This window comes from Canis lupus, chromosome 6 (genome assembly GCF_003254725.2).
Source record: "Canis lupus dingo isolate Sandy chromosome 6, ASM325472v2, whole genome shotgun sequence".
Lineage (NCBI taxonomy): Eukaryota > Metazoa > Chordata > Mammalia > Carnivora > Canidae > Canis > Canis lupus.
This window is the reverse complement of record NC_064248.1, coordinates 31,801,792-31,827,753: the sequence shown is the minus strand read 5'-3', so window position 1 is coordinate 31,827,753 and position 25,962 is coordinate 31,801,792. Positions and strand designations below refer to the sequence as shown.

The 25,962-nt window shown below is 50.3% G+C and overlaps 2 protein-coding genes and 1 long non-coding RNA gene across 4 annotated transcripts in view; 1 reads left to right on the top strand and 2 right to left on the bottom strand.

Annotated features, from left to right (window-relative positions):
• The window catches only part of LOC112640383 (uncharacterized), an 8,092-nt gene extending 3,536 nt beyond the window's left edge, over nucleotides 1-4,556 (bottom strand). The window contains exons 1-3 of one of the 2 annotated variants that reach the window (XR_003124010.3): nucleotides 4,418-4,556; nucleotides 3,439-3,599; nucleotides 398-568 (exon numbers count right to left, since the gene is read on the bottom strand). This is a non-coding gene — a long non-coding RNA (uncharacterized LOC112640383). Of the gene's footprint in view, nucleotides 1-283; nucleotides 569-3,438; nucleotides 3,600-4,417 lie in introns of those variants that run through there. The other variant, XR_003124009.3, reaches the window with a different exon arrangement.
• On the top strand, nucleotides 4,402-25,962 carry NUBP1 (NUBP iron-sulfur cluster assembly factor 1, cytosolic). Its single transcript, XM_025416526.3, has 11 exons — nucleotides 4,402-4,527; nucleotides 4,607-4,711; nucleotides 6,819-6,952; nucleotides 13,973-14,041; nucleotides 16,569-16,601; nucleotides 17,203-17,293; nucleotides 17,920-18,074; nucleotides 20,707-20,817; nucleotides 21,085-21,187; nucleotides 24,163-24,246; nucleotides 24,776-25,962. The coding sequence occupies exons 1-11, from the start codon at nucleotides 4,509-4,511 to the stop codon at nucleotides 24,832-24,834; spliced, it is 963 nt and encodes a 320-aa protein (XP_025272311.1). The 5' UTR covers nucleotides 4,402-4,508; the 3' UTR covers nucleotides 24,835-25,962.
• TVP23A (trans-golgi network vesicle protein 23 homolog A) overlaps nucleotides 24,933-25,962 on the bottom strand; it is a 30,388-nt gene continuing 29,358 nt past the window's right edge. Inside the window, exons 7-8 of the mRNA XM_025416527.3 lie at nucleotides 25,664-25,723; nucleotides 24,933-25,136 (exon numbers count right to left, since the gene is read on the bottom strand). Of these exons, the coding sequence (XP_025272312.1) occupies nucleotides 25,664-25,723 (60 nt within the window). The 3' untranslated portion in view covers nucleotides 24,933-25,136. The remainder of the gene's footprint in view (nucleotides 25,137-25,663; nucleotides 25,724-25,962) is intronic.

Below are 25,962 nucleotides of genomic sequence, written 5' to 3'. Positions count from 1 at the left end.
TTCACTCTTGGTGGTGTAGGCTCTGTGAGCCTTGACGCACGCATAACGTCAAGTCTTCAGCACCACGGCATCAGGATAGTTTCCCTGCCCTGAAAATCCCCTGCGCTTTGTCCAGTCATCCCTCCGCCTCTGCCTCCCCCAGGCCCTGGCAACCACTGATCTTTCTGCTGTGTCTCTACTTTCACAAACTTATTTTTAAAAGCACTTAAAAATGTAGCTAATTAAATCTTTTGGCACTTAGTAAGGTTTCCACATTTGCAACGACAACATTTCCAGCTCTCGCTTTGTAGCTTTTAGTCGCTGCCACCTTTAATCGGGGGGACAGAAATAACAATTTTAAATTTAAAACCTATCAAACTCCCCAAACTAAATAAATGTAAAGGAGAGGTAAACAGACTTCTTCAAATGCTGGGTCTGGTTCAGTTTGCGGCGTTCACACTTTTCCACGCTGCTAAATACAGCAAACTGGGCTCCGACTTCTGGAACACGCCGCCGTGTTCAGGAAAGAAGGCCGCGGATTCCACAGGCCATTAGCACCTGCTTCCATGGGATGATGCAGAGAGGTGACCTGTCAGAGGAGGGTCGGCAGGGAGGACAGTCAGGACAAAGGACCCGTGTGAGCCAGGATAATGGCTGGCGTGCCAGGGAAATGTCCGCTGTTCAGTTTTAGAGCCTGGCACGCACAGTGGCACACAGCTATGGGGCCGGAGGGGTCAAATGGGCCGGGGGCGGGCACCGAAAACCATGTCCAGATTGTTGTGAACCTGGCCATAGGGAGCTGTTGAAGGTGCGCAGGTAGCAGAGTGACCCAGGCTGAACTGTGAGGGGAAAGGACCCTAAGACATGTGGCAGACAAACCCCCTGGGGAACCTTTTTTGGGTGTGACCGTGTGGCCGATTCTCCTGATGGAAGGTATGTGATGAGGGGTCGATCCTGGCTGGAAGCATTTAAGCAGCATTGTACAAATCACACGCTCTCCCTTGAAGCCTGCATTCAGTGGCAACAGGAGATGGCAGGGCCGTTGTCTCCTGGATCCCCGAGGAATGGCGAGCAGGTCTCTGCCAACGAAGCTGTCCAAGTAGCCGGAGCCAAAAATGATCTCTGCTGCCTTGAGCCTCTGCAGTCTGCGGGATGTTTGTCCTGGCAGCAGAGCCTAGCGGGGCTGCTAGGAAAGTACTGCAGGCCCAGGGGAATGAGGGTCCAGAGGAAGGCAGCAGGGTGATGGTGTCATGCAGTGTCAGCTGTCTGTTGCCACCCCAGACTTGGGAACTTAAGATAATAAGTGTTTATTTAGCTCATGTGTCTGTGGGTTGGCTGGATGGTTCTTCTAGACTCACTCACACACCTGGTGGTTGCCTGTGGGTCTGGAGAGGTGGCTCTGCACCACTTGGCTGGAGTCTCCCTGTTGTCTCAGGGTCACTGGTTTGGAATGGGCTTGTCTGGGACCACCAGGTGGCCCGGCTCTACACCATATGTCTTCCCTTCTGCGGGCTAGCCTAGAGATGTTCCCCTCATGATGGCAGAGAGGAAAGCAAAGAAAGCAAAAACAGGCAAGTACTTGTTTTTTGTTAGGTCACACTGGCTAACAAAGTAAGTCACATGCCTGAGCCTTGCGTCTGGGGTAGAACAGAGGCTCTGCACACAGGAGAGGGGTGAGGAGTTGGGGCCACTTGGGCAACTACAGCATCACATCACAGAGGTGAAACCACAGGACTTGATGCCTGATTGGACATGGTTGGGGGGGGGTTATCGTGACTGTTTACAGCCACGGCCACCAGCCTTTACCGCCACTGCTACACATGCCTGCCACTTCATCCATCTACATGTGGCCTCTGTTTGGCTGCCCCGTGACTTGTTTTGACCAGTACAATGTGAGAAAGTGACCTTGTCCAGCTGCCACATAAAGGTGCTCAGGCTAGACCACTGAATGATTGGAGACCACGTGGAGAGACAGTGGCCACATGGAGGGAAACTAAGGCACACGTGAAAATGAGAATCTCCTACTCAATTCCCCCGTGGACGGTGCCACGTGAATGAGCCCAGATAAAACCAGAGGACTCCTGAGAAATAACAAACCACTGTTGTTTTAACCACTATGAATATATATATACATGGGGGTGACTTGTTACGGGGAGTTGCTAACTTGCTACAGGGGAGATGGTGAGAAGGAAGCAAGGCTGATGCTTAGACTCTGGACTCGAGTTCGTAGAGCAGTAGCATTCTCTAAGATAAGAATTCCAGAAGGAGGAATAGGGTTTGAGGAAGGAGTTGTGGCTAGAGGAGTGTTAGGCCGGAGAGGCACCCACGCGGTAAAATCCACCAGGTGGCAGCTGAACTAGGAAGAGCGGGGCTGGAACTTCATGATGGATAGTGGATGACGCCATGGACCTAAAGCTGCTCACCCCAGAAGGATGTGGAAAGTGTGCCTACGAGTGGGCCACGGACAGAGTCTCGAGGCGCACCCCTCTTCAGAAGTGGTTCTCAAACTTTAGTGAACAGAACTGCTATCTGGTGAGAGTGTAAAGATGCGCATTCCCTGGCCCAGCCCTTGAGTTTCTGACTCAGGAGGTCAGGATGGGCCTGGGAATCTGCTCTGCAGCCTCGTGCCTGCCCTACTGCTCGCACGACCACAGGTGGAAAATTCTATCCCAGGTGAGACAGGAGTTTGGCCGGGGACGGTGGGAGAGAGATGGGAGCAAAGCTGAGGGGAGGCTTATTCGATTTTATTTCTTAGTGTAGAATGTGATCGTTTACAGCCTTGTGGGGAGGAGTGCGTAGTGAGGGAGAGACTGAAGAATGGAAGATCTTTCTTCCCTGCTACTGAGGAGACAGACTCGCTGAGTGGGAGGGTCGCCTGGGTAATCAGAGACTGCGGGGCTCTAATGTGGCACTGCTGCTGAAGACAGCTGGCGGGAACATGCCGGAAATGTCTGCGGGGACCTCAGAAGGACATGAAGCGGGCAGGCCTCAGGTCTCTACTGTGTGGCTGGGAGGGTGGGGAGGAAAGAGCCTATGGTCAGGAGAGTTGGGTGGAGCCTTCTGGCTGTGAGACCCTGAGCAAGCTGCTTAACCTCTCTGAGCCTCACTTTCTTCAGTGAAAGGAGGATAATGTGCATCCTGCTCCCAGTGTACAGCATAGTGGTCAAGAGCCCAGGCCCTACATCAGAGTTTCCTGGCACCCCAGCTGTGCTGCTTACCAGCTCTGAGACCTTGGGCAAGTCATTCTTGGTGACCCTGTCTTCCTACCTGCAAACTGGAGGTCACAAAAGTCCCTGCGGGTGAATTCCTCTCTGACCGCTCTGACCCCTGGGCTTGTTCATGCTGGTTCATTCTGTCTGAAATACCATATGTCCTCCCCACCGCCACCCCGTCCCTCCCTCGGCTTTAAGGAATCGCCCTGGTTGTCTCGTGTCGTAGCCTTTGTAAAGCTGTAGTTACCTGCTTCGTCATCCGCTGCCCCAACCAGGCTAGGTGCCAGGACGACAGGACTCGGGGCGGTTTGGTGGCGCCAGCACCTCGCACACGGCCACTTGGCACCGCGTATCCCGGATGACAGCCCGGGTTCATCACTCTGGCTCCCTCGCTAGGAGCTGTGTGACCTGAGGAAGGAAGTTCAAACATTGTGTTCTCATCCGAAGGCACAATTCTGGAAACACTGCTAGAACGGATTCAGGCCGGAATGAGGCTGAGTGCAAGGCTGACGAACAGGATACTCCCATGATCTCAACGAATCGCTTCAGATTCTTTCTTCGTCACAAACGGAAAAGCGGACCATCCGATGCAGAGGTGGGACGGATGCCACCTTCACCAAGTGGTCGAGGATGGGACCCACTGGTGTCCTGTGCCTCTGGCCGTGGCACAACAGTTGTACACATCGGTCAAGTACCTTCTGCCAGAATGTCTTAACCTGAATCTAATCATGAGGCAGGGAATCAGACAAATTAAGATACTGGGGCGGGTTTTCTATAAGGCAATTGGCCTACACCATATCCAAATGTATCCATGTCCTAAAAGATGACCCCCCACCCCACTCCCCAAAAAAGGGTAAGGGGTGGTGAGAAGAGGACTGTTCTGAATTAAAAGGCACTGAGAACAAAGGAAGGTGCGACTTTTGATTGGCTCCAGGATGGGGGTGGGGTGGGGGGAGCAGACCTTATTTGGGACAGCGGAGTAAACTTGAATATAAAGTTTATTTTCGCTAATAACTTTGCATCGGTATCAAATTTCTTGGGTATGAAAGGGCATGGACGTGTCGCGTAGGAAAACGCCCGTGCCCGGGAGCCCCGTGCTGAATAATTGATGAATGCTCTCCGCTGCCCAGTTTAAACGGCGACAGAAATTAAAGACCAGTCCCCCTCCCCCCTGCAAGCACCTGATGAAGTCCGCGCGTGCGCACAGCCCCCTTTTCGAGACTTACTTGGCGCGCCTGGAGAGTCAGATTGGGCGCCAGGAGGCGGAAATACGTAAGGGCGGGTTCCGGTGACCGCGCAGACGTCGAAGGCGGCCGAATGGAGGAGGTGCCTCAGGGTGAGCGCACGGAGGGGGGCGTGGGTGGTGGGGCTGAAGGGACAGGAGCCACTCTAACTGTGACCTTGTCACCGCGCAGGCTGTCCCGGGACCGGCAGCGCCCAGGCGGGCCGAGGGGCCTCATGTCAGGGCTGCCCCAACCAGCGGCTCTGCGCTTCCGGAGCCGGCGCGGCTCCCGACCCAGGTGAGGAAGGGGCAAGGCCTGAACCGGAAGTGAAGGGCGCCAGCCCGGAAGAGGCGGGACCGGGAGGAGACCGGCAGTGGGAAAGCACAGAAGGAAGTAGCGGGGTGGGGCGGAGCCTGAAGGATCAGTGACAGGCGTGGAGTCCAATGGGATCTCAGGAGGGGCGGGTCTAGGGGTTTGAGTGACAGGGGCCCCGCTGCTGGAGAATAGGGTTTATAGACCTTGAACTAGGGGTTTGCTCGGGCTTATTATTTAGACAAAATTGTCTTCCTTTGGGAATAGGAGCGATTTTCTCACTCATTTAGCATAAATACGTATTGATTTCTCCTGAGCATAGTGCTCTGCGCTGGGGTTACAGCTGTGAGTGAGACAGGGTTACTGCCCTAACGATATTAAGCTAATAGGGGAGACCCTCCGTAAATAACTGAGCGAGCGAGGAAATCATCGCATGATAAGTTCGGTGAAGGACAAGTCGCAGGATGGGGAAGGCTCTGGGAACTCGCCTAAAGGATCTTAAAAAGCAGGAGGCGGGATCCCTGGGTGGCGCAGGGGTTTAGCGCCTGCCTTTGGCCCAGGGCGCCATCCTGGAGACCCGGGATCGAGTCCCCCGTCGGGCTCCCGGTGCATGGAGCCTGCTTCTCCCTCTGCCTGTGTCTCTGCCTCTCTCTCTGTGTGTGTGTGTGACTATCATAAATAAATAAAAATTAAAAAAAAAAAAAAAGCAGGAGGCTGGGAGGATGCTGAAGGAGTTGAGCGGGAGACTGAGGCTGGATTCCTGGGTCCTGCAAACGGGGTGACCTTGAGTGAGAGTCCTCAGGTCTCTGAGCCTCCGTTTCCTTATCTAAAGTGGAGGAGGGGCACCTGGCTGGGTCAGTCCACAGAGCATGCAACTCTTTTTTTTTTTTTTTTTTTTAAGATTTTATTTATTTATTGATGATGGGGGGCAGGCAGAGACACAGGCAGAGGGAGAAGCAGGCCCCATGCAGGGAGCTCGACGTCGGATTCCATCCCAGGGCTCCCCAGCATGCAACTCTTGATGTCAGGGTCATGAGTTCAAGCCCCACGTAGGGCTTGGAACCAACTTAAAAAAGAAAAAAGACTTACTCATTTGAAAGAGAGAGAGAGCGCGCATGCACACGCATGAGCAGGTGAAGAGGAGGAGGAGAGGCAAAGAATCCCAAGCAGACTCACCACTGAGCATGGAGCTGGACCTGGGACTGGATCCCAGGACCCTGAAATCATGACCTGAGCAGAAACCAAGAGTCAGGCATTTAACTGACTGAGCCACCTGGGCATCCCCTGAGAACCTGCTTTTTAAATAAGAAGAAGCTAGTATAATTACCTCATGGTGTTATTTTAAGGAATTGAAGTGAGATGTTGAATGCACAGAAAATGTATGATCTGTGATAGTTACCTGTGACTGGTCCTCATAAACGTTTGCTCTTTGTCAGGGACTCTCAACCTTGGCACTACTGACATTTGGATCTGGATAATTATTTGGGGTAGGAGGCTGTCCTGAGCATTGTTAGACCTTTTTTTTAAAGATTTAGAGACAGAATGCAAGCAGGGGGAGAGACTCTCCAGCAGACTCCACTCTGAGCACAGAGCCTGAGACAGGGCTCAATCTCATGGCCCTGAGATCAGAGCTGAAACCAAGAGTCAGATGCTTAAACAACTGTGCCATCCAGGCACCCCGTGTTTTTAGCCAGTTAGCAGCGTCTGTGGCTCTACCCACTGAATGCCAGTAGCACCCCTTCCTGGTGACAACCAGAAATGTCCCCAAGGCAGATTTTGCCCCTAGGTTGGGAACCATTACTACGTGTGGAGCTCTCCTGGAGCTGGGAGTGTAGCAATGAACAGTTCAGGTAATTTCTATTCTCATGGAACTTGTATCCTAACAAGAGGAGACAGAGAAGTGAACTAATAAACAAGAAAATGTCAATGATGTCAATAGCCTTTGTAGTACTTACTACTGTCACTGATTAGGTGGTATTTCACACACAGTCCTGTGAAATAGTCCCAGGGATTTAGCTCCTTCTAGTCCATTGGAAGAGTGACGTTTGAAATTTAGTCAGAGACTTCATCACCTGATTTGCTTTCTTTGTAGCCATAGAAGAAATCAAAGAAAAAATGAAGACCGTGAAACACAAGATCTTGGTGTTATCTGGGAAAGGTGGTGTTGGAAAAAGCACATTCAGTGCCCACCTTGCCCACGGCCTAGCAGAGGATGAAAACACGCAGGTGAGACCTTGGGAAAAACTGGAAGAGGCTCCTGTATGAGAGTTTGTGATGCTTCCTAGAGAACTGATCCCTTAGACCAAGTTGGATTGGTCTCGGGAATCTAGATCCTTGCAGAGAGAAGGAGGGAAATGCATGGGGAAATGCATCAGATTCTCTACCTGTGAAAATGGATAGCAGGTGTAATGTCTCTTGGCATGCTGATTATTTTGTTAAGTTCAGACTTCTTTTTCTTAGCCACTTTCTACTTGTGTCTGGGCCAGGGGTGTGCAAACTATAACCTATGGGCTTATTCAGCCCCTCTCTTGCCTTTCTATGGCTGTGAGCTAAGAATGGTTTTTACATCTATAAATGGATGCTTTTTAAATTACTTTTAATAAAAGATTTTATTTATTTATTCATGAGAGACAGAGGCAGAGACACAGGCAGAGGGAGAAGCAGGCTTCTTGCAGGGAGCGTGATGTGGGACTCAATCCCCAAACCTGGGGATCACGCCCTGAGCCAAAGGCAGATGCCCAACCAATGAGCCACCCAGGCATCCCTATAAACCGTTGCTTTTAAATTGTTTTATAGTATCCTTGATTTTTGTCTACAAAACCTAAAATACTGTTGACCCTTGAACAACAAGGGTTTGAACTGCATGGTTCCACTTACATGTGGATTTTTTTAGTGGTACTATAATGTATTTTCTCTTCATGTTTTTCGTAACATTTTTTCTTTAGCTTACTGTAGTAGTGCAATGTATAATATACAAATAGGTGTTCATCAGTTGTTACCTATAAGCTTCTGGTCGGCAACAGGCTATCAGTAGTTAAATTTTGGTGGAGTCAGAAGTTACACATGAATTTTCATGTATAAGGCCCCTAATTCCCACCTTGTTCAAAAGTCAAGTGTATTTTCTCTTTAGCTCTTGAGGAAGGAAACATTTACCAAGCCTTGAACTGGGCCTCTCACCTAGTACCCAAGTATACATATGAGCATGCAATCACCAAATTGCTCAGTAAAAATCCAGCTGCTCTCTGGATTTCAGCTTTAATGAAAGATGCGGTATGGAGAAGAAGAAAAAAATAATTTTCACTACAAAGTTGGAATGGAAATTTACAGTACCTGCGATTTTAAAAATACATTGGATCATTCATGGGACTCATGATAATTTTGCATTGACCTTAGAAAAGTGATCCTATCACTTACTTTACACTTGATACCTAATAAAACCATGAATACTGTGTTTTCTAATTTTTTTTAAACACGGAACACATTCCATCTTTGTGTTCTTGTAAAATGAAATTTTATTCAAAATTCCAGTGGAAAAAATGCTTACACATCAGAACTGCTAGAGCACCACGGATGTCTCTTAGAACCCAGCTCTCGGGGACGCCTGGGTGGCTCAGCGGTTGAGCATCTGCCTTTGGCCCAGGGTGTGATCCTGGAGACCCCGGATCGAGTCCCACATCAGGCTTCCGCATGGAGCCTGCTTCTCCCTCTGCCTGTGTCTCTGCCTCTCGCCTCTCTCTCTGTCTCACATGAATAAATAAAATCTTTAAAAAATAAAGAACCCAGCTCTCTGTCAGGGTGAGCCCTGAAGCAAGAGACCTCGCTAAGGACTTGTGTGCTGGCTTTGTGGGTGCCCTGGGTTAGAGAGCCTACTGTTCTCAGGATGGGAATTGCCAATTAACTGCCCTCTCCCTTCTCAGGACACTGTTCATGTTTCCTTTCCAGGAAAGCAGTTGTTTTGTTCATATTGAAAGTTGTGTCTCCCCATTTCAATTCTTCCCATGGTCTTCATGCCTTCTTCATACATTGACTTATTTCTCAGTATTTGTTTTCTCTTCATGCATTTTGAATGAATTAATTTTATATATGAGGGCTGACTTTCAGTTCAGATTTCTCTTCTAGCAGATAAATAGCTTTTCCCCTTTGACTTAAAAAAAAAAAAACAGTAGGGGTTTAGAGGTACATTTAATCTAATGTTGAAATTTCAAAACTGCCACACATTGTCCTTTCTATTTTAAAACTCTAAAAGCTGGTTAAATTTCAGTGTTGTGTGCTCATAGTAGATAAGCCATCCTATGTAAGCATGAAATCGTACTGTAAGACCTTAACATAAGACTTTATTTTCTCTGCAAAAAAAGTCAGCTACAGTGGGCCCACCATTCTGACATGTGCACAGTACACACACAGGCGCTGAGACACCACCCAGTCCCCAAGGACTCCAGGAATACAGTTTTCAAATCACTGGATTAAGAAATTAGAGTTTGCTTCAGGGGTGGGCAAACTTGTTGTGTAAAGAGTCAGATGGTGAGTATTTTAGATTTTGTGGGCCATATTGGTTCCTATAGCACCTGTCCAGTCCTGCCCTGACACACAAAAGCAGCCATAGACTATCTGTAAACAAACTTGGCTGTGTTTTAACACAATTTTATTGTCACTGATACTTGGATTTCATATAATGTTTATGTCATGAAATAGAGTTTTTTTAATTCCACCCCCATCCCCAGCCTTCTAAAAGTGTAATAACTGTTCTTACCTTGTGGGCTGTACAAAAACAGGTAGCAGGCTGCGATTGGCTCCAGGAGCACTGGTGCTTGCTGGGAGAGTGCGTCTTTGGAGGAAGATTGAAAGTCTGGGCCAGCCTGGCCTTCTCGGGAGTGAGGAGGGTGGACTTGGTGAACTCAGTGCTCCTCGCACTTACCCAGGCTCTCCATTCTGCCTTATTCCTCCTTTCTGTTCCGATCATTTTCTTTTCTTTCTTTTTTTTTTTTTTTTAAGATTTTATTTATTCATGAGAGAGAACAGAGAGAGAGAGAGAGAGAGAGAGACGGGGGCGGGGGGGGGGGGGGGAGGCGGGCAGAGGCAAAGACACAGGCAGAGGAAGAAGCAGGCCCCATACAGGGAGCCCGATGTGGGACTCGATCCCGGGTCTCCAGGATCAGGCCCTGGGCTGAAGGCGGTGCTAAACTGCTGAGCCACCCAGGCTGCCCAGTTCTGATCATTTTCTAATGGTGGAGCTGTTTGTGCTGGCCTGCCAGTCGCTGAGGTGGGCTTCTCTGGAATCTGGCCTCCACCATCCCAAGATGTGCTCTAGGGATGTGGGACCAGGGAGAGATGACTGGGCTTGGAAAGGAGGTGCCTGGACACTGTGAGGGGGACCGATAGGGTATGTGTATGTGGCTCCTCCAGTGAAGAGGGCTGAGGATGAGGCTGAGCCAGACCGGGGGAGGCTTTGAATGACCTGCTAGGACATTTGGCAAGCAAAGAGGCAGGGTTTGAGTGTTGCTTTAGGAGCATTGCAAGGATAGTCAGCCGAGTGTGTGATTTGGGTATCATTGGAGGGTACAGGAAGCCGGATGGGAATTGGTATTCTCCTCTCCGTGAGCAGCCACGAGGATCCAGATCAGGGAACAAATGAGGGCAGAGTCAGGGAGGTAGAAGAAGCAGGGCCTCAGCACTTTGGAGCAGAGGGGCAAGTCAGAACTCTGAGCATTTGGGGCAAGGTGGTGGGTGGGCAAGGTAGAGCATGGTGGCCAGGAGTACAGGCTCTGCAGTCTGCCCAGGTTCACATCCCGCTTTGCCCACGCCACCTCTCTGACCTTGGGCAGGTTACCAGGCTCTCTGCCTCGGTTTTCCTTGTAAAATGAGAGTCCGGAGCGAATGAGATAACGCACAGTAAATGTCCATGACGGCAATCAGTATTACTTTATCCACTGCCTGGAATGTGGGGGAAAGGCACTGATGATTTCTGCTTTGGCACCAAGTTTGTAGCCTACCCCCACCAAATACAGTGCTGAGTAGGTTCAGAATCCATTTGTTGATTTATTCTTCTGTTAATCAACAATCTCCTGCCATCTGAGGGTCAAATTTGTATTGGCCAATTGGTTGGCCAAAAACTGATTATTTCTAAGAGAGTATCCGTATCATCCAGAATGCTCTTTGCTGGGATCCCTGGGTGGCGCAGCGGTTTAGCGCCTGCCTTTGGCCCAGGGCGCGATCCTGGAGACCCGGGATCGAATCCCACGTCGGGCTCCCGGTGCATGGAGCCTGCTTCTCCCTCTGCCTGTGTCTCTGCCTCTCTCTCTCTTTCTCACTGTGTGCCTATCATAAATAAAATAAAAAAATAAATAAAATAAAAAAATAAAAAAAAAAGCTTCTAAAAGCAAAGAGCATTCTATCAGGCATGTGTGTGTACGTATGCGCACAATAATTTTTTTTATTTAAAATCAGATGATTAACATGTAGTATTAGTTTCAGGGTAGAACGTAGTGATTCAATTTTTTTTTTTTTTTTTTTTTTTTTTATAGTCACAGAGAGAGAGAGAGAGAGAGAGAGAGAGAGAGGCAGAGACACAGGCAGAGGGAGAAGCAGGCTCCATGTACCGGGAGCCCGACGTGGGATTTGATCCCGGGTCTCCAGGATCTTGCCCTGGGCCAAAGGCAGGCGCTAAACCGCTGCGCCACCCAGGGATCCCCTGATTCATTGTTAATAGTGCTCATTACATGAAGTGCCTTACATGCCCATCACCCACTTAGTCCATCCCCCGCACCCGCTTCCCCTCCAGCAGCCCTCAGTTTCTTTCTTAGAGTTACGAGTCTCTTATGGTTTGTCTCCACCTCTGATTTCATCTTATTTTTCCCTCTCTCCCATGTTCATCTATTTTGTATCTTAACTCTCTGAAGATGGGCTTTAACCAGGCCAGATACAAGTACGTACTTGGAAATAGAGAATTGTTTGCATATTATGGTGCTTCTGTATAATTCTGCTCTGAAGTAGTTTGCCCGGACTTTGCAACTGATGGAAAATGCTCCATCCAGTGTGAAAATATGGCAAAGTAAGCTGGTTTTCTTTATGCAACAATAGCTTAGCTTACAAAAAAAAAAAAAAAAAAAATCTGTACTTAGGAAAGTGTATTTCCCCACAAGTCCTACTCAAGACTGAGACTGCCGCTGTATCCAGAGGGTGCGGGATGTTGACAGATCGTAGACTCCATCTGCCTGGTTGATTAATCTCAGCGCACATTCCTCCCTTCCCTAAATTCAGAGGGGAAACACCCAATCCCTTTTCTGTCTGGTGGAAGCTCATCCCTCTCAGCAGGACTGTTCTATGTTAGTGTTCAAGGCAGACAGGCGTCCGGTGGCTTATAGCAAAGGCCCATGAGCCAAGAGGGAGCAGAATTGGGAACCATCCCCCCCCCCCCCCCCCCCCCCGACTAATCACAGGCCAGCCAGGGATGTGTGAGTTGTGGTGAAGGGAGCAGGAGGAGCCTTGGTGGTTGTACCTGAGCTGAGGGACACCAAAGACTATAGCATTAACAGGTCCACCTTGGGGCTTCCGGACTGGAGTGTTTGAGGCTCCTGTGGCTTGTAGACTTTGGAGCTGGAAGGGGCCTGATGATTTGCACACTTGTTTCACAGATCAGAAGCTCCAACAAAAACACTTTGTAAGAGGTGACACAGCCATTTTAGTGCCAAGAATCAGGACTAGAGCCCACCTTCCATGACCTCTTAAGGGGATGTTTGGGGGTGCTGAGTATGGGAAAGGTCTGGATCCCGACAGCACTCTGCTCCACCAGTCTGTGGCTGGAAGAGAGCTGTGGCAAAACCTATTTGTCTCATCAGGTTTCTAGCACCTTCCACAGAGGCCCTGGTTAAGATTTACGGCACTTTGCTCTCTGCTCAGGTTCTCTGGCCTGAGCAGAAAGGGAATCCGTTGGATAGATTTAGGGTAGTGACAGGTTCAGCAGGAAGTCTGCAAAAGACAGGACACGGGGCCCCTCGGAGGTCTGCATAGCGGGGACATGTCACAACTTCTTTGAGTACCACCCCAGGAGTGAATGCCCGTGATTTGTTTCCGCATCCTCACATCCTTCCACTCCATATTCACCTACTTGGTTGTGGGGAGCATAGTTCCTTGAAATGTTAAATTGTTCCTGAAAGCAAGGGCAGAGACTGAGTGGCTAGAAACTGGGAGTCCCGTTCGTCTGTTAGGGTCACGGTGAGGGTGTGGTTTCCTAAGTCTGGAGGCTCTGAGGTAGAATGTCTGCAGTCATTTATGCACTCGGTCCTTCTTTGTCTGTAGGTGAAGGCAGGCAGGTCGTCAGCCCAAGCATCGCTCTGTTGCTTCTTCAGTTGGTCCAGCAGAGGGCAGGGGAGGCAAGCGGCTGATAGGAGAATGAAGAGTCTTCCTGATTACAGTACAGAGTGAAAAAGCGGAGGTGGGGCTTTGCTGGGAGCAAAGAAACTAATTTAGGGCAAGTTAAAAAGTTACCCAGTGGTGTTGTACTTTAGATGCTTGATATTTGAGCTTTCAAGATGAATATTAACTCTGCTGTTCAGACTGTCTCAGATCTTCTCGTTTCTCACACCCAGAAAACAGCGTGTCTGGGGTGAAAGTCTTCCGAGGTTGCATATTCACTAGCAAAGAGCTTTTCTAGACTTCCTTCTTATTTTCAGTTTTATTTTAGAAGTTGAGGTTAAGCCATCCTTCACCTTCAGGATCACAAGACAGTGGGGCTCGGTGAGAGCTCAGCATGAGGCTCTACTCTGGCCCTCCTCTCCAGGCCCCCAGGGGTAGCAGAAAGAGCCCCGGTGTTGGGAATCACCAGACCTCAGGTTAGTCGTAGCTCTGCTGCTTGCTTTTACTGAGCAAGTCACTGGGCCTCTCCGGACCTCCATGTCCTCTTCTGTAAAGCAGGGATAATGATACTCACTCCTTAGGCACATGGTAAATGCTGAGTGTATGGTGCTTGGGCCTGACACTGGGCCCAGAAGATCACCCTGGAGTTAGGCGCCAGACTTGGGGGATGGGTGTGGAAGTCAGTGATGTGTGGATGTGCTTTGCCAAGCTCTCTCTACGAGTTCTAGACTGTGTGTCTGTGGCCTGGAAGATGAAAGTTGGAACTCCCCCGAGATTCCTTTCCATTTCCCCATCCTCCTTTCAAACTCAAACCCTCTCCCCCTCCCAGTTGTGCACATCTGGAACATGGTATATTCTGTTGCATCACTGCTTTGGTCTCTTCTTGTTTCCCAGGTTGCTCTTCTGGACATTGATATATGTGGGCCATCGATTCCCAAGATAATGGGCTTGGAAGGAGAACAGGTAATAACTATAGTACGAACCTCAGGAAAGTATCCTCACAGCAAACCAGAGCACCGAACTGCTAATCCCAAACCAAGGGGTCAGCAGAGCCATGTGTTTTTAGGCGGCCATGCTAAGAGCAGCTCGGTGTTCCTAGCCTGCCGGCCTCAACAACAACTGTGAGCTTTGGGGTTTGGAACCATATATAAAGTTCACCCACACCACTTGAGAAGTATTTGTTTCAGTGCCTTCTTAGAGGGGAAGGGAAACAGCAAGCGAAATGCAGAAGTAGGACACAGAGACTTCACACTGCTGGGAAAGCCAGACCAGTCTGTGCTTGGTTCTGTACCCTGGAAACAAGGGAATGTTTTTGCCCTTGTTGTCACCCCTGGGGAACTGAGACTATGAGGTGGGAGAGTGATGTGGGGTGGGGGACAGGCCGTGGCACCACCGCAGTCCATGCAGGTACTGGTCACTCCCTCTGGGTTGTAGGGAGCAGTCCCAGAAAGGGTCCCTCTTAAAGGCAGTGCACTGAAATGGGGCTGGGCAGGGGTAGGGGGGTGCTTGGATGTTTCAGGATGTCGGATGGGTTCATTCTTTATGTGACGGTTGGGTGCTAGGATACAGTGGTGAGCAAGACAAATAAAGCCCCCAGCCCTGATGGGAAGGGGCAGCTGATAGATAGTAGAAAATGAAAGCTGGGTAAGGGGATGGGGTGAGCAAGGGTGTGGTCAAGGGCACCCCTCTATGGAAAGCTAGCAAAGAGCCTTATGGGCCAAGGGAGCAAATGCAGGAGTCCTGAGGCATGAGTGTCTGCAGCAGGATGACCGGTGGCAGAGGGACAAGGGGAGGGTAGCTGGACAGTGGCCTGAGGCACACAGGCCAGGCCTGTGGACTCTGCTCAGGGCTTGGGCTAGGCTGCCGAGGGTGCTGGAAAGGGGTGATTCCATCCAGGGTGGAGGCAGAGCTGCACTATCCAACGTCTGTGCCCACGTGCCCATCAGTAACACTTTGTAGTACTCACCCACAGTATGGCTGTGTGTTTGTTTATTTATGAGTTATATACATCTAGCACTGACTGTACCGGTACATGAGTGTTTGATAAACACTGATATTTTCACTATGGTGTTGAATGGTGAGATAAAACAAGTCCCACTATTTTCTTCTACACTGCGGGTCATTTCGTTTATTCCTCTTTTAAGCCTGTCACCATGGAGAATGAGTTTTAAATAGGAATGAAGAGTGATAGTTGTTTTTATTTTTTATTTTTATTTTTAAAATATTAGAGAGGGCCAGAGATAGAGCACGAACAGGAAAGAGAGGGAGAAGCAGGCTCCTCGCTGAGCAGAGAGACCAACATAGGGCTTAGGACCCCAGGATTATGACCTGCGCCTAAGGCAGACACTTAACTGAGCCACCCAGTTGCCCTTTTTTTTTAAATTAAGACCTGGGTGAACTAGGTGCAGAGAATGATTGCTTGGGTGATGAGCAGGGACTCAATGTATGGAATTGTTGAATCATTATATGGTACCCCCCAAAACTGATAACAATGTTGCACGTTAACTGTACTGAAATTTAAAAAGGACACAAAAATTTAAAAAGACCTTAAAGCCAGTCACCCAAGATAATGTATTACAGGGTTGCATTTCTGTGAAGTGTCCAGAACAGGCACATCTGCGGAGGCAGAGAGGAGATGGGGGTCGCCTAGGATTGAGGTGGCATGCACGTGGGGGCGAAGGATTGGATGTGACCGTCACAGGGTGTAGGGTATCGTCTCGGAGTGATGAAAATAACTGACTGGTGCCCAGCTCTGGGAATATTCTGAAAGCCACTGAATTGTACACTTTGAGCAGGAGACTGGTGTGGTATGTGAATTAGCTCTCCCTAGAGCTGTTAGAGAGGTAAGACTTCTTCAAGAAAATGGGCCTTCTGTCTTGGCTCCTAGGTTGCCCTAAAGCCCAACTGCTGAGACTCATGTGTAGTTGGAAGTTGAGTCAGTTCTAGTTTCACGATGAAGAGGCGGTGCGGAGTTGAACGCCGGCTGTTAAAGAATACCTACTGAAGGAGAGTGTGAATCTTGAAGTGGCCCCACCCTTCCTGTTGGCCCCCTCCTCCCAGAGGTGCAGCAGACCAGCACTGAGGCACTGACGCTCAGGCCACAGGCGGGGCAGGTCCTGGGCTGCCCATCTCACTGAAGCAAACACCCTCACTCCTAGATTTGGCAGAGGCAGCCTTGCCCACACCACAACCACCTGCGTTGCCCCAGCCACCCCCAACTGGTTCTTGTCCTATTTGTAAAACACCTTAGACCCCAAATTATGTTTGAATTCAGCCAAGTTTACCTCCTGACTAGATCTCTAAGCAGAGTTTCAGAACATTCCAACGTGTGTGTTTGTGGGGGGGGGGGGGGGGGTTCTGTTACCCGCTGCCTCTCCCCCAGCTGCTCACTCTAATGAGAATTGAGTGGGAGCTTTAAAGACAACGAACTGTAGTATGCCCAGAGTGCAGAATTTCTTATCGGTGAACGTCGATGTTTATGTTCATGCAGGTTCACCAGAGCGGCTCGGGCTGGTCTCCAGTGGTGAGTTTTTACACCTTTGTCTTATTTGCCGGGTAGTGTATTCCGGGTCCTGGTTTCAGAACGGCTATGGTTTGGGCGGGCAGCACTTTCCTCAACCCAGCTGTCTATCAGTTAAAAAGTAACAATCAGCATGCCCTTGTAGACATAGGGAGCACAGGTAATGTCAGGGATTGGCACACTGTGTCTGTAAAGGGTCAGACAGTACATATTTTCAGTCTGTGGGCCATACACTGTCCAGCATTGTAGCATGAGGGTCATAATGTGCAAGCGAATGACCATGTATTCCAAGAAAACTTGATGGACAATGCCAGAAGGTGGGCCAGATTTGGCCCTGGAGGCTGTGGTTTGCCAGCCCAGGCGAGGGTAGCTAAGGACATACTTCTGCTGTGGTTTCTGCACTCTAGCACACGGCCCCAGGGGGCCTCGTTCAGGTCCCCCTGTATGATAACCCTTCCTCTCCCAAAATGATTTGTGAATTCAAAGAATGAATAGACCCAAGATCACATGATCATTTTGTTCTCAAAATGCCTTCAGCTCTGATAAACGACAAGGAAGTGACCTGTGCTGTGGTTTTAAGTGTTCTTTGCTTCATCCTCTCCAGTTCGTGGAAGACAATCTGGGGGTGATGTCGGTTGGTTTCTTGCTCAGCAGTCCTGATGATGCCGTTATCTGGAGGGGACCAAAGAAAAATGGTTTGCCACCCTGCTTTCTCTCCGTGAGCATGATCTTCCAAGAGCAGAACTACTTCAGGTTTCCTTTGCAGCCTGTCCCATCAGCATGGCAGCAGTCCTCTGCTGGGCTTTGCAGAGGATCATGGTTAAGCATCCGGTTGCCTCTGTCTTTGCTTGTTGAAGAGAGCTAGTAGAGATACCTGTTTTTGTTTTATAATTTATAATGTCTACTATGAGTTTCTCTGTCTTTAAAGCCTATGTGACATTGGAATTGTTTTTACTCTAGTTTTATAGTAGCTTATTTAGGTCCAAGATGTGAGTGAGGTGAAATCCTAGCAGGTTGATTGGGCCCAGAGCTTAAAATAACAATGCAGAAGTGTCATTTGTAAGGCAGGGCTTCTCAGTCTTTGCAGTGTTGCCATTTGGGGCCAGATAATTCTTTGTTAGGGGAGGGGTGGGCTGTGCTCTACACTTGCAGAAGGTTAGAGCACCCCGGGCTTCTACCCACTGGATGCCAGTAGTTCCCCGCACCCCAGTCATGACAACCAGACAGGTCAAGTGTACGTGAAGATCATAAAGTGCCTCTGTAGAGTTGTAAGTACAGAAAAGAGAGAAAAGGCATCACTGGCTCGCCCTCTCTCTCCTAGGCATGATCAAGCAGTTCCTTCGTGACGTGGACTGGGGAGAGGTTGACTACCTCATCGTGGACACTCCTCCTGGCACGTCGGATGAACATCTCTCGGCTGTCCAGTACCTGTCGTCGACACACATCGATGGGGCGGTGATCATCACCACTCCCCAGGTGAGTGAGTGCCCCAGTAGAGCTGGCTTTGAACTCTGCTGTGTTGGGAGCTTCTTTCTCATATGGCTTTGAGACCCTTTTCTGGAAGTAGCTCCCCAGAACACATGCTCCAACAGCCCTCAGGGTGGATCTACAAAAACTTTGTTAGAAGTTTTATCTTAGGTATTTGCTGTTAACAAGTAGGCATTCCACGGTTATGTATGTGCACAGATCAAAGCAGTAGTGGCTCAGAATTGCCCTTCACATTTCCTTCACTCAGCCGGCAAGACCACTGGTGCCATTCAGTTCGGCTTGTCCCTCGTGGTCCTGTCCCCTCTGCTGTGCTCATGCTTCAGTCCTCATAACCCGCAGTGCTGCTTCTGTGCACCTTTCCCACCAACTCCCAAGACCGCCTGGTTTTCTGTAGAGCCACCCTGGGGTGTATTCTAGATAAGCTGCTGTGGTCCTTGCTGCTGCTTTAGCAACGCCCAGCTCTTGTTCCAGGCCCATAGAGGCCATACTGAACCCAAACTGAGAGTGCACGGTAGTGTCATCCTGAGTGAATCCAGCAGTGAATAGACGCAGTCTGGTCTGCGATGTGCTTTATTATTGTTGCCAAGAAACCAGCAGATTATTCTGCTCAGCTGTACCTTTTGTCGTGATCCTCTTCTCCAATCCTAAGGAAGCACACCAAAGGAGGCCTCAGTCTGTGAATCAGTATCTCCTCATGCTTCACCAAACCTTCACAGAGCAGCACCTATCTGTGGCTCTGTGCCAGGCATCAGGGAGGAAATAGGCCTGTCCTCCCTCATGGCCTATATGATTCACTGAGGAATGTGGGTACCGGACACTGCACACATGCAGTGCTCCAACAGCAGTGTGACAGGCCCCACGGGCCATGTGAAGATGCCTGGGTCGGGGAGTGGTAGGACGGGATGCGTGTGTGAGATGTCTGGTGCCCCGTGGAGGGTGTCTTGGAGGCACGTGGAAGAGCAGGATGCCGCATAAGTGGTAGGGCCAGAGGTAGGGAACACCTGGCCCAGGGAGTGGCAGATGGATTTGTCTTTGATAATGCTTTTGAATTTTTACAGTGTTTGGGCCCCACTCTAGACCAGCAGAACTGTCAAGGGTGAGTCCCAGACGAGTTACCCAAAAGGAAAAATCTTTTTGGAATAGAGCACTGTGCTGTGCGATGTTGATAGTGGGGACGTTTTATGGGTGTAGGGGCAAGGGACATATGGGAACTCTTTCTGCCCAGTTTTGCTTTGAACATAAAACCATTTCTCAAGATGGCCTGTCCAAAGCCACATTTACTGTGAAAAAAGGGTGTGGTGCCCCCCTTGGGCTCAAGAAGAGGGAAACAGATGGAGCAGATGCTGGCCCTTCTCCAGGAAGCCATGGGAGGACGTTCCACCCTTTGTGTGGAACGTTTATGGAGAGTGTGACTTAACACGAGGGTCACCCACCTTCTCAGAGCCTTTCACAGCCACTTGCACAAGCAGGTGACTCTTTTGGGGGTCCTTTTTGACAAAGCAGGGCCACCAAGGAGAGAACCACAGTGGTGCAAGGAGCACGGAGACTAATACCAGTTTATACTGGTTTTCTTTCTAGCTAAATGCCTTTTTGTCTGTACCTCAATCTCATAGGGATGAAGAACCAAATGTGTGCCTGGGGAGAAATAGGTATCTCAAAGCCTTGAACCTTTGGGAACTCAGAAGCGTTAGAGCCACAGAGGGTAGAGTGCGGCCACACTTGACAACAGCAAGCGAGGAATAATGTGTCCGTGATAACCGTGACCTGGGGGGCATAGAGAGGGTGCCAAGCCTGGATGTCACACTCTATGTATCACTGTAAAAGAAGCTTTTAGAGTTCAGAAGTGAATTTGATCTAACTAGACTATTCCTCATTTTCTTCTTGTCTATAAAGTTGTTTGTGCTCATAATCTAGATCAGAGGTTAGCAAACTTTTTCTATAAAGGGCTGGATAGTAAATATTTGTGGACCACATGGCCTGTCACAGCCACTCATTTGTACCATTGTAGGATGAAAGCAGCCAGTGATAATATGTAGAGGAACATATGTGGCTGTGTCCAGTTTATTTAGAAAAACAGGGGTGCCTGAGCGGCTCAGTTAAGTGTCCAACTCTAGGTTTTGGTTCAGGTGGTGAGATCAAGCCCCACGTCCATTTCCATGCTGGGTGTAGAGTCTGCTTGAGATTCTTTCCCTCCCCCCATCCCACACCCTTTTTCTCTCTTGAATAAATCTTTAAAAAAAAAAAAAAAAAAAAAAAAAGCCAGACATTGAGACTGGCTCACAGGCCACACTTTGCTGTTCCCCTAACCTAGAAAATAGTGCAGTTTGGCTTGGTGTAGTATATCAATGAGAAAAATAGAACATGAGGATATCATAAAAGGTCCTTTTTGTGCATTTGTTTTCTGTTGATATTTGGCTGTTCACATTTATCCTTTTGAGGTTTGGCGGGGAATAGCAGCTAGCATAGGGCTTAGTGCATGGTTGACACTAACGAGATACTTACTGAATACTCTGTAAGGTTTCATGGTGGTCAACCCACTACATTGCACCAACCGTCCCTGCAAGCACGCCAACTTTTTTCTTATGCTTTGACTTTGAAATGGTGTTTTGAACCTTGATAGGAGGTGTCCCTCCAAGATGTCCGGAAAGAAATCAACTTCTGCCACAAGGTGAAGCTGCCCATCATCGGAGTGGTGGAGAACATGAGTGGCTTCATCTGCCCCAAGTGCAAGGTGGGGGCGCATCGGCCCATGGCTTGGCTAAGCAGTCCCTTCTGAGGAGGAGGAAAGCCTGGGGAGGGGTCTCTGACATGGTTTATGCTTTTCCTTGTCACTTTGGAAAGTAGAGTCACAATCTCTATTGCTGATTTAATGAGAATTCTTCTAGTGGTTAATGTTTCACTTTCAGACAGCCATTTTTTTTTAAGTTGTTTTAAAGTGTCCATTTCTAGTGATTCTGAAACAAAATCCTAATTCTTCCCTTTTTAACTTACCTCACAGAAGGAATCTCAGATATTCCCACCAACGACAGGGGGTGCAGAAGTCATGTGCCAGAATCTGAAGATCCCGCTCCTTGGAAAAGTGCCTCTGGATCCACACATAGGTGGGTGAGTCTAAATGCCATCCTGACCCTCCATTGCCAGATGGGGCCTTTACACCCTGCTCACTCCACACAGGCATGACTGGGCAGTGGGGCAGCAGACGCAGAGCCCACCCTCAGGAGCTCAGCTCCGGTCTAGGGACACAGGCATGTCACTGTGGGAGTGAGCAGACTGCATATGAAGGGTGTGGTTGGGTGAGGCGTGGAGGGTGGGGTGAGGACTGGTCAGGGAGGTGCTGGGAGGCCCCAGAAAAGGAATCCACCAAGTAGAGAGGACAGGACAGGGAAATGCCATGGGTGTGTGCTGGGGTCCTGTCTCAGACAGGAATTAGGTTCTGAGGTGAAAGGCATGAATCAGAATTAGCCTTGAAAACCCCTTACGAAGACCGGCCTGCCTCCTGGGAGGTCCAGCACAGCGTGGACGGCCCCGTCTCTCGGCATTAGATGAGGGCGTTGGCCTGCCTACAGGGGCCCCGTGCATGAAAAATGTTTCACCCTTTTCATCCCAGAGTCCTCTGGGTCCCTTCCATGAGCAGCAGCAAGACTGACGGAGTGGGTGGGGTGGTGGACCCCATCCCCATCCTGCACTCACTCTAGAGTGTTAGCTTGCTGAGCACCATGATCGGGAGGGCCACTCACATTCTTCAAATTATACTTGCCTCCAAATGTTTGTTTCCCTGAGGTAGAGTCAAACTTGCTTAAGTTAGCTGAGCCTGTGACCTGAGGAAGTGGTAGGGCGGTTGCGTCAGCAGAGGGGCCTGGGCCAAAGGAAGCCCGGGGAGAAGCCGGGAAGGCAGGCTGGAACCCAGATGTGGACGGCTCTGCAGCCAGGCCCGAGAGCTGGGCCTTCAGGGTGAGGAAATGAGAACCTGAGACTGAGAGGGAGGCCTTCAGGCGTCCCTGTAGGGGAGTGTGGGGAGGAGATTAGGGCTTGCCCAGACCTGGAGATGAGACACACAGCAGTGGGAAGGGGACACGATTTGATGCTTGGGGAGAAAGGTGGCAGATGTCTGCCCGCTCTAGAAGATGGGGACAGCCCTCAGAAGCTGTGACCGTTGGTGGGGGGGCAGTGTTGTTGAGGAGAGCAGGTTCCCTCGCATGTTGGGTCTAGAGGAGCCTTCGGTTGGTCAGCAGGCTCAGGGACATTGTGGGACGTGCCTATTCAGGCGAGATTGCTGGGGGTGTACAGAGTGGAGGAGCCAAGAGTGGGGTGGGAGGGCGCAGCCTTGAGGGGCTGCTCGGGGACTGATGGCTGCTCTGAGAAGCCTGGCACCTAAGTGCATATCCGGAGAACCTTCCTCGCGTATTCTCCGGCCCTGAAACACCACTTTGCTCTGTGTTTTCCCCCATGAAACATGGAAAACTCCAGCTGCTGCTTTAGCGAGTATGCAAACACCCAGGAAGATGAATCTGTTTGCACTGACCAGACGTGGTGCCAAGTTTCCCCACCTTAACCCTCCAGGTCTAAGAGTGTCTCCTGCTCAGAGGCCCCTCGAGGCAGGTGGGATGTAGGGATGAGTATGAGTGACTTGAGGCGGGTCATTGCCCGTCCTGGCTCACTCACTGCTGTCAGCCCCAGCATCTGCCACCACCTGAGTGTGGGCCCCGAGGAAAGGAGTGGTGGGCAGGAGATTAGGGGGATGCCTGGCAGAGAACGGGCAGGCAGCCTGCTGAGGCTGGGAGAGCCTCAGACCCCAATGCAGGACCCAACCCCCGAGAAGGCAAGGGGAAGGGAGGCATCTGCCCTCCTGCCTGGCTCCAGCTTCTGCCGAGCTTTTCTTTTTAGGGCCACTTTTCACAAAGCAGTGAAGTTCTGATTACTTGCCAGGAGCCAGTAGCACAGCAGATGCCCTGAGGGCAGCTGCTACTCAGTCCCAAGCTCAGAGGATGAAGGGCCTTCTGGGGAGTGGGCCTGTGTGACAAGTTACATGGCCCTAGCCTCCCTTCTAGCTGAAAGCACAAGGCCCGTGGGCAGCAGAGAAGGGTGGTTGGCGCTGTCCTGTACTGGAAAGCAGGACAAAACTGTGAGGTCACTGTGACAGGCCACCTCCCTCCCCCCCAGAGTTATTTTTGTCCAGCGAGAGCAAAGGCAGATCCCTGGGAATAGGACGGCGTGAGGGCACACATTTCAGCCTGTGCTGGGATCCCTGGCAGAAGGAGGTGCCATATCTCTGGCACTGTGCCAAGCCTGTGGACCCACCCGGCTGAGGCTCTGGGGTCGATGTCCAGCCTCAGAGCCCGGCTCTTCCACCGCTAGCTGGAGGCTCCAAGCCCTGATGGCCTCATCTGTAAGAGGGGGTGGTAACCGTGCCCCCTGCCCAGGGAGTGGCAAAGATGACAGGAGAGGAGACCCAGAAAACTGCAGAAACCAGCTCTTTGGACAGTAATGCCTGGTCACGGAGCACGGTGAGAGGGATGGAAGTTTTATTAAAACGGGGAGGGGGAGGGTCCCCCGGGGCAGGGAAGACTTGAACACTGTGAAAATTGTACCCAGTGGCTAGTATGTGACTCTTCTGGGACCTAGGACTTCCGGACCTGGTCCAGCACATTCCCAGGGTGGCTCGGGTTCATCTGGACTCCAGCTCTGCCAGCTCCTCCTCCTGACTCCTTTCCTCCCTCAGTTTCCCTGGCTCCTGGGGCAGCTGGCCTTGCAGGGCCCAGCTGAGGTGGGGGAGCAGCGCCACTGACTTGCTTCTGCAGTTGTGCCGAGCAGGCGCACGGGGTCTGCCCAGGTTTGGGGGTGGGCAGAGCAGTGGAAGAGGGGCAAGGAGGACCTGCCTGGGCAGCCCCGAGGAGTGTAAATACACACGTTCCACATGTGTACTTATGCTCGCATTCATCTCGTGTGTTTCCTCAGCTATACTCTCCACTGCAAGTGAGGTGGGCTCAGGGTCTTAACATCACAGGCCCGAGAGGGCCTCCAGTTCACCTTGCCACGGTTTTCTTCATGGATTTTTTTCTTTTCATTTCTCTTCAAGGTAAGAGTTGCGATAAAGGACAGTCTTTTCTGATTGACGCTCCGGATTCCCCAGCCACTTTAGCCTACAGAAGTATCATTCAAAGTACGTGTGTGCCTGACTCCTGTGCTCTGCTGGGTGTGAACATCCCATTTAGAGCCATTTATGGGTTATTAGGGTCACTGCCACTCAGCCTTGAGTGGGGACAGTAGGGCTCGTGAGGGCTGGGATGACCCCTCAGCCTAGGAAGCCAGGTGTCCATGAGAAAGCTTTTGAGAGGAGAAAGCACATGTGCAGCCTGAGTGTGCTGGTGAGTGGCCAGTGGAGGCCTGGACGTTAAGGCAGCTTGGGCAGGGGCAGTCATTAAAGCTGTCACGCATTCCTTTTACCTAGGAGAAGGGCATCCAGGGCGGGGAATGGCATTTCCAGGCTCTTGATCTGTGGAATGGGCCCATGTAAGATCTCCAGCCACACACTTAGGACCGTGGACAAGCACTTTTGAGGAGTCAGCATTGGCAGAAACAGGACTGTTTTGGGAATTCAGCCATGCAGGGCTTCAGCCCTCACCAGCACAGGCAGGGCTGCCTGAGAGAGGGGCACCGCATCACCGCTTCTCTGTTGTCTCATGTTCCAGGAATCCAGGAGTTCTGTGGTCGCCATCTGCCAGAAGAAGGGCACCTCATCAGTTCCTGAAACATGAGAGTGTTCAGGACACGAGCCGACCCCGCAGCCCGGCCCAAGCAGCCTGGGGACACGGGCAGAAAGGGACCAGACGCTGGTAGGGCGTGAAGTCACTTTTTCAGAGACGCTTTAATTGTCGTGTTCATACACTGTCAGCATACATAAAGGCAAGAATAAAAACGTCTCGGGCCTCTCCCCTGAGGCCTACTTCCGGCAGGAAACCAACGGCTTATTGGTCAGGGAATTCTTCTCTGCTGAAGCTTATTTAAGAACAGAACCTCTTGCTTCAGCCACTGCAGGCTCAGAAGAGAAGCCTAAAAAAGAACCAGAGGGATGGATGTGTGGCTTCATTGCAAAATCCAGTCATGGTTTTAAATAACAGTCCAAACGCCATTGCTTCAGATTGAGAGGAAAAGTGAAAATAGTCCCAAAAAGCCCATAAATCACCCATGTAAACAGAACGGGGGTCTGTGCCCCGTGCAGTAATATATGTGCAATGTCCAGTAATTTCCAGTGTCCTCCAAGACCATTTATGGGGTATTTTTTTTTTTTTTTAATTACGTAAAAGTGAAGTAAATTCTAGAATTCTCCTCATTGCCGGGAGATGTGCAGGAACTGGCACCAATGAGGGAAGAGGTGATTCCCAAGTTCCAGCTCCCTCTGGGCAGCTGTGGAGAGTTGGGCAAATCCCGTTGTTCTCTCCCCCCATTCCTGCCCCGTCCCTCGTGCCTGCACACAGGGTGGAGTTTGCACCCCTTCCACGTGAGCCAAGGGAGGGGGCCATGGAGCCCTGGGATGACCCCCTACCCTGGCTGGCTCCCACCTCGATCTCACCTCTTACCTAATGCTTGTGAATCTCCAGCCCCTCCAGGCCAGGCTTCTGGAAGTCACCCGGGCCAGCCTGCAAGAAGATAAGTCCACTGTGGCTTTGTCCCCACACATGAGGGGCCTGATTCTGCTGATTCAAGAGCCAGAGCAAACCCACAACATAACCAAAAACCTGCAGGGCTCATTGCTCAATCAAGGTCTTGGCAGAAAGCAGCACTGTTCAAATTTTAAGATGGGTCAAACCATTTTAAGAGGAGCTGGTCAAATTTAAAAGATCTTATGCTTCTAGAAATATATGCTAGGTTAAAATTG

Coding starts and splice junctions, on each gene's coding strand:
- NUBP1 (XM_025416526.3), top strand. Junction 16,602..17,202: donor GCTCGGGCTGGTCTCCAGTG/GTGAGTTTTTAC, acceptor CATCCTCTCCAG/TTCGTGGAAGACAATCTGGG. Junction 21,188..24,162: donor GCCTCTGGATCCACACATAG/GTGGGTGAGTCT, acceptor TTTCTCTTCAAG/GTAAGAGTTGCGATAAAGGA.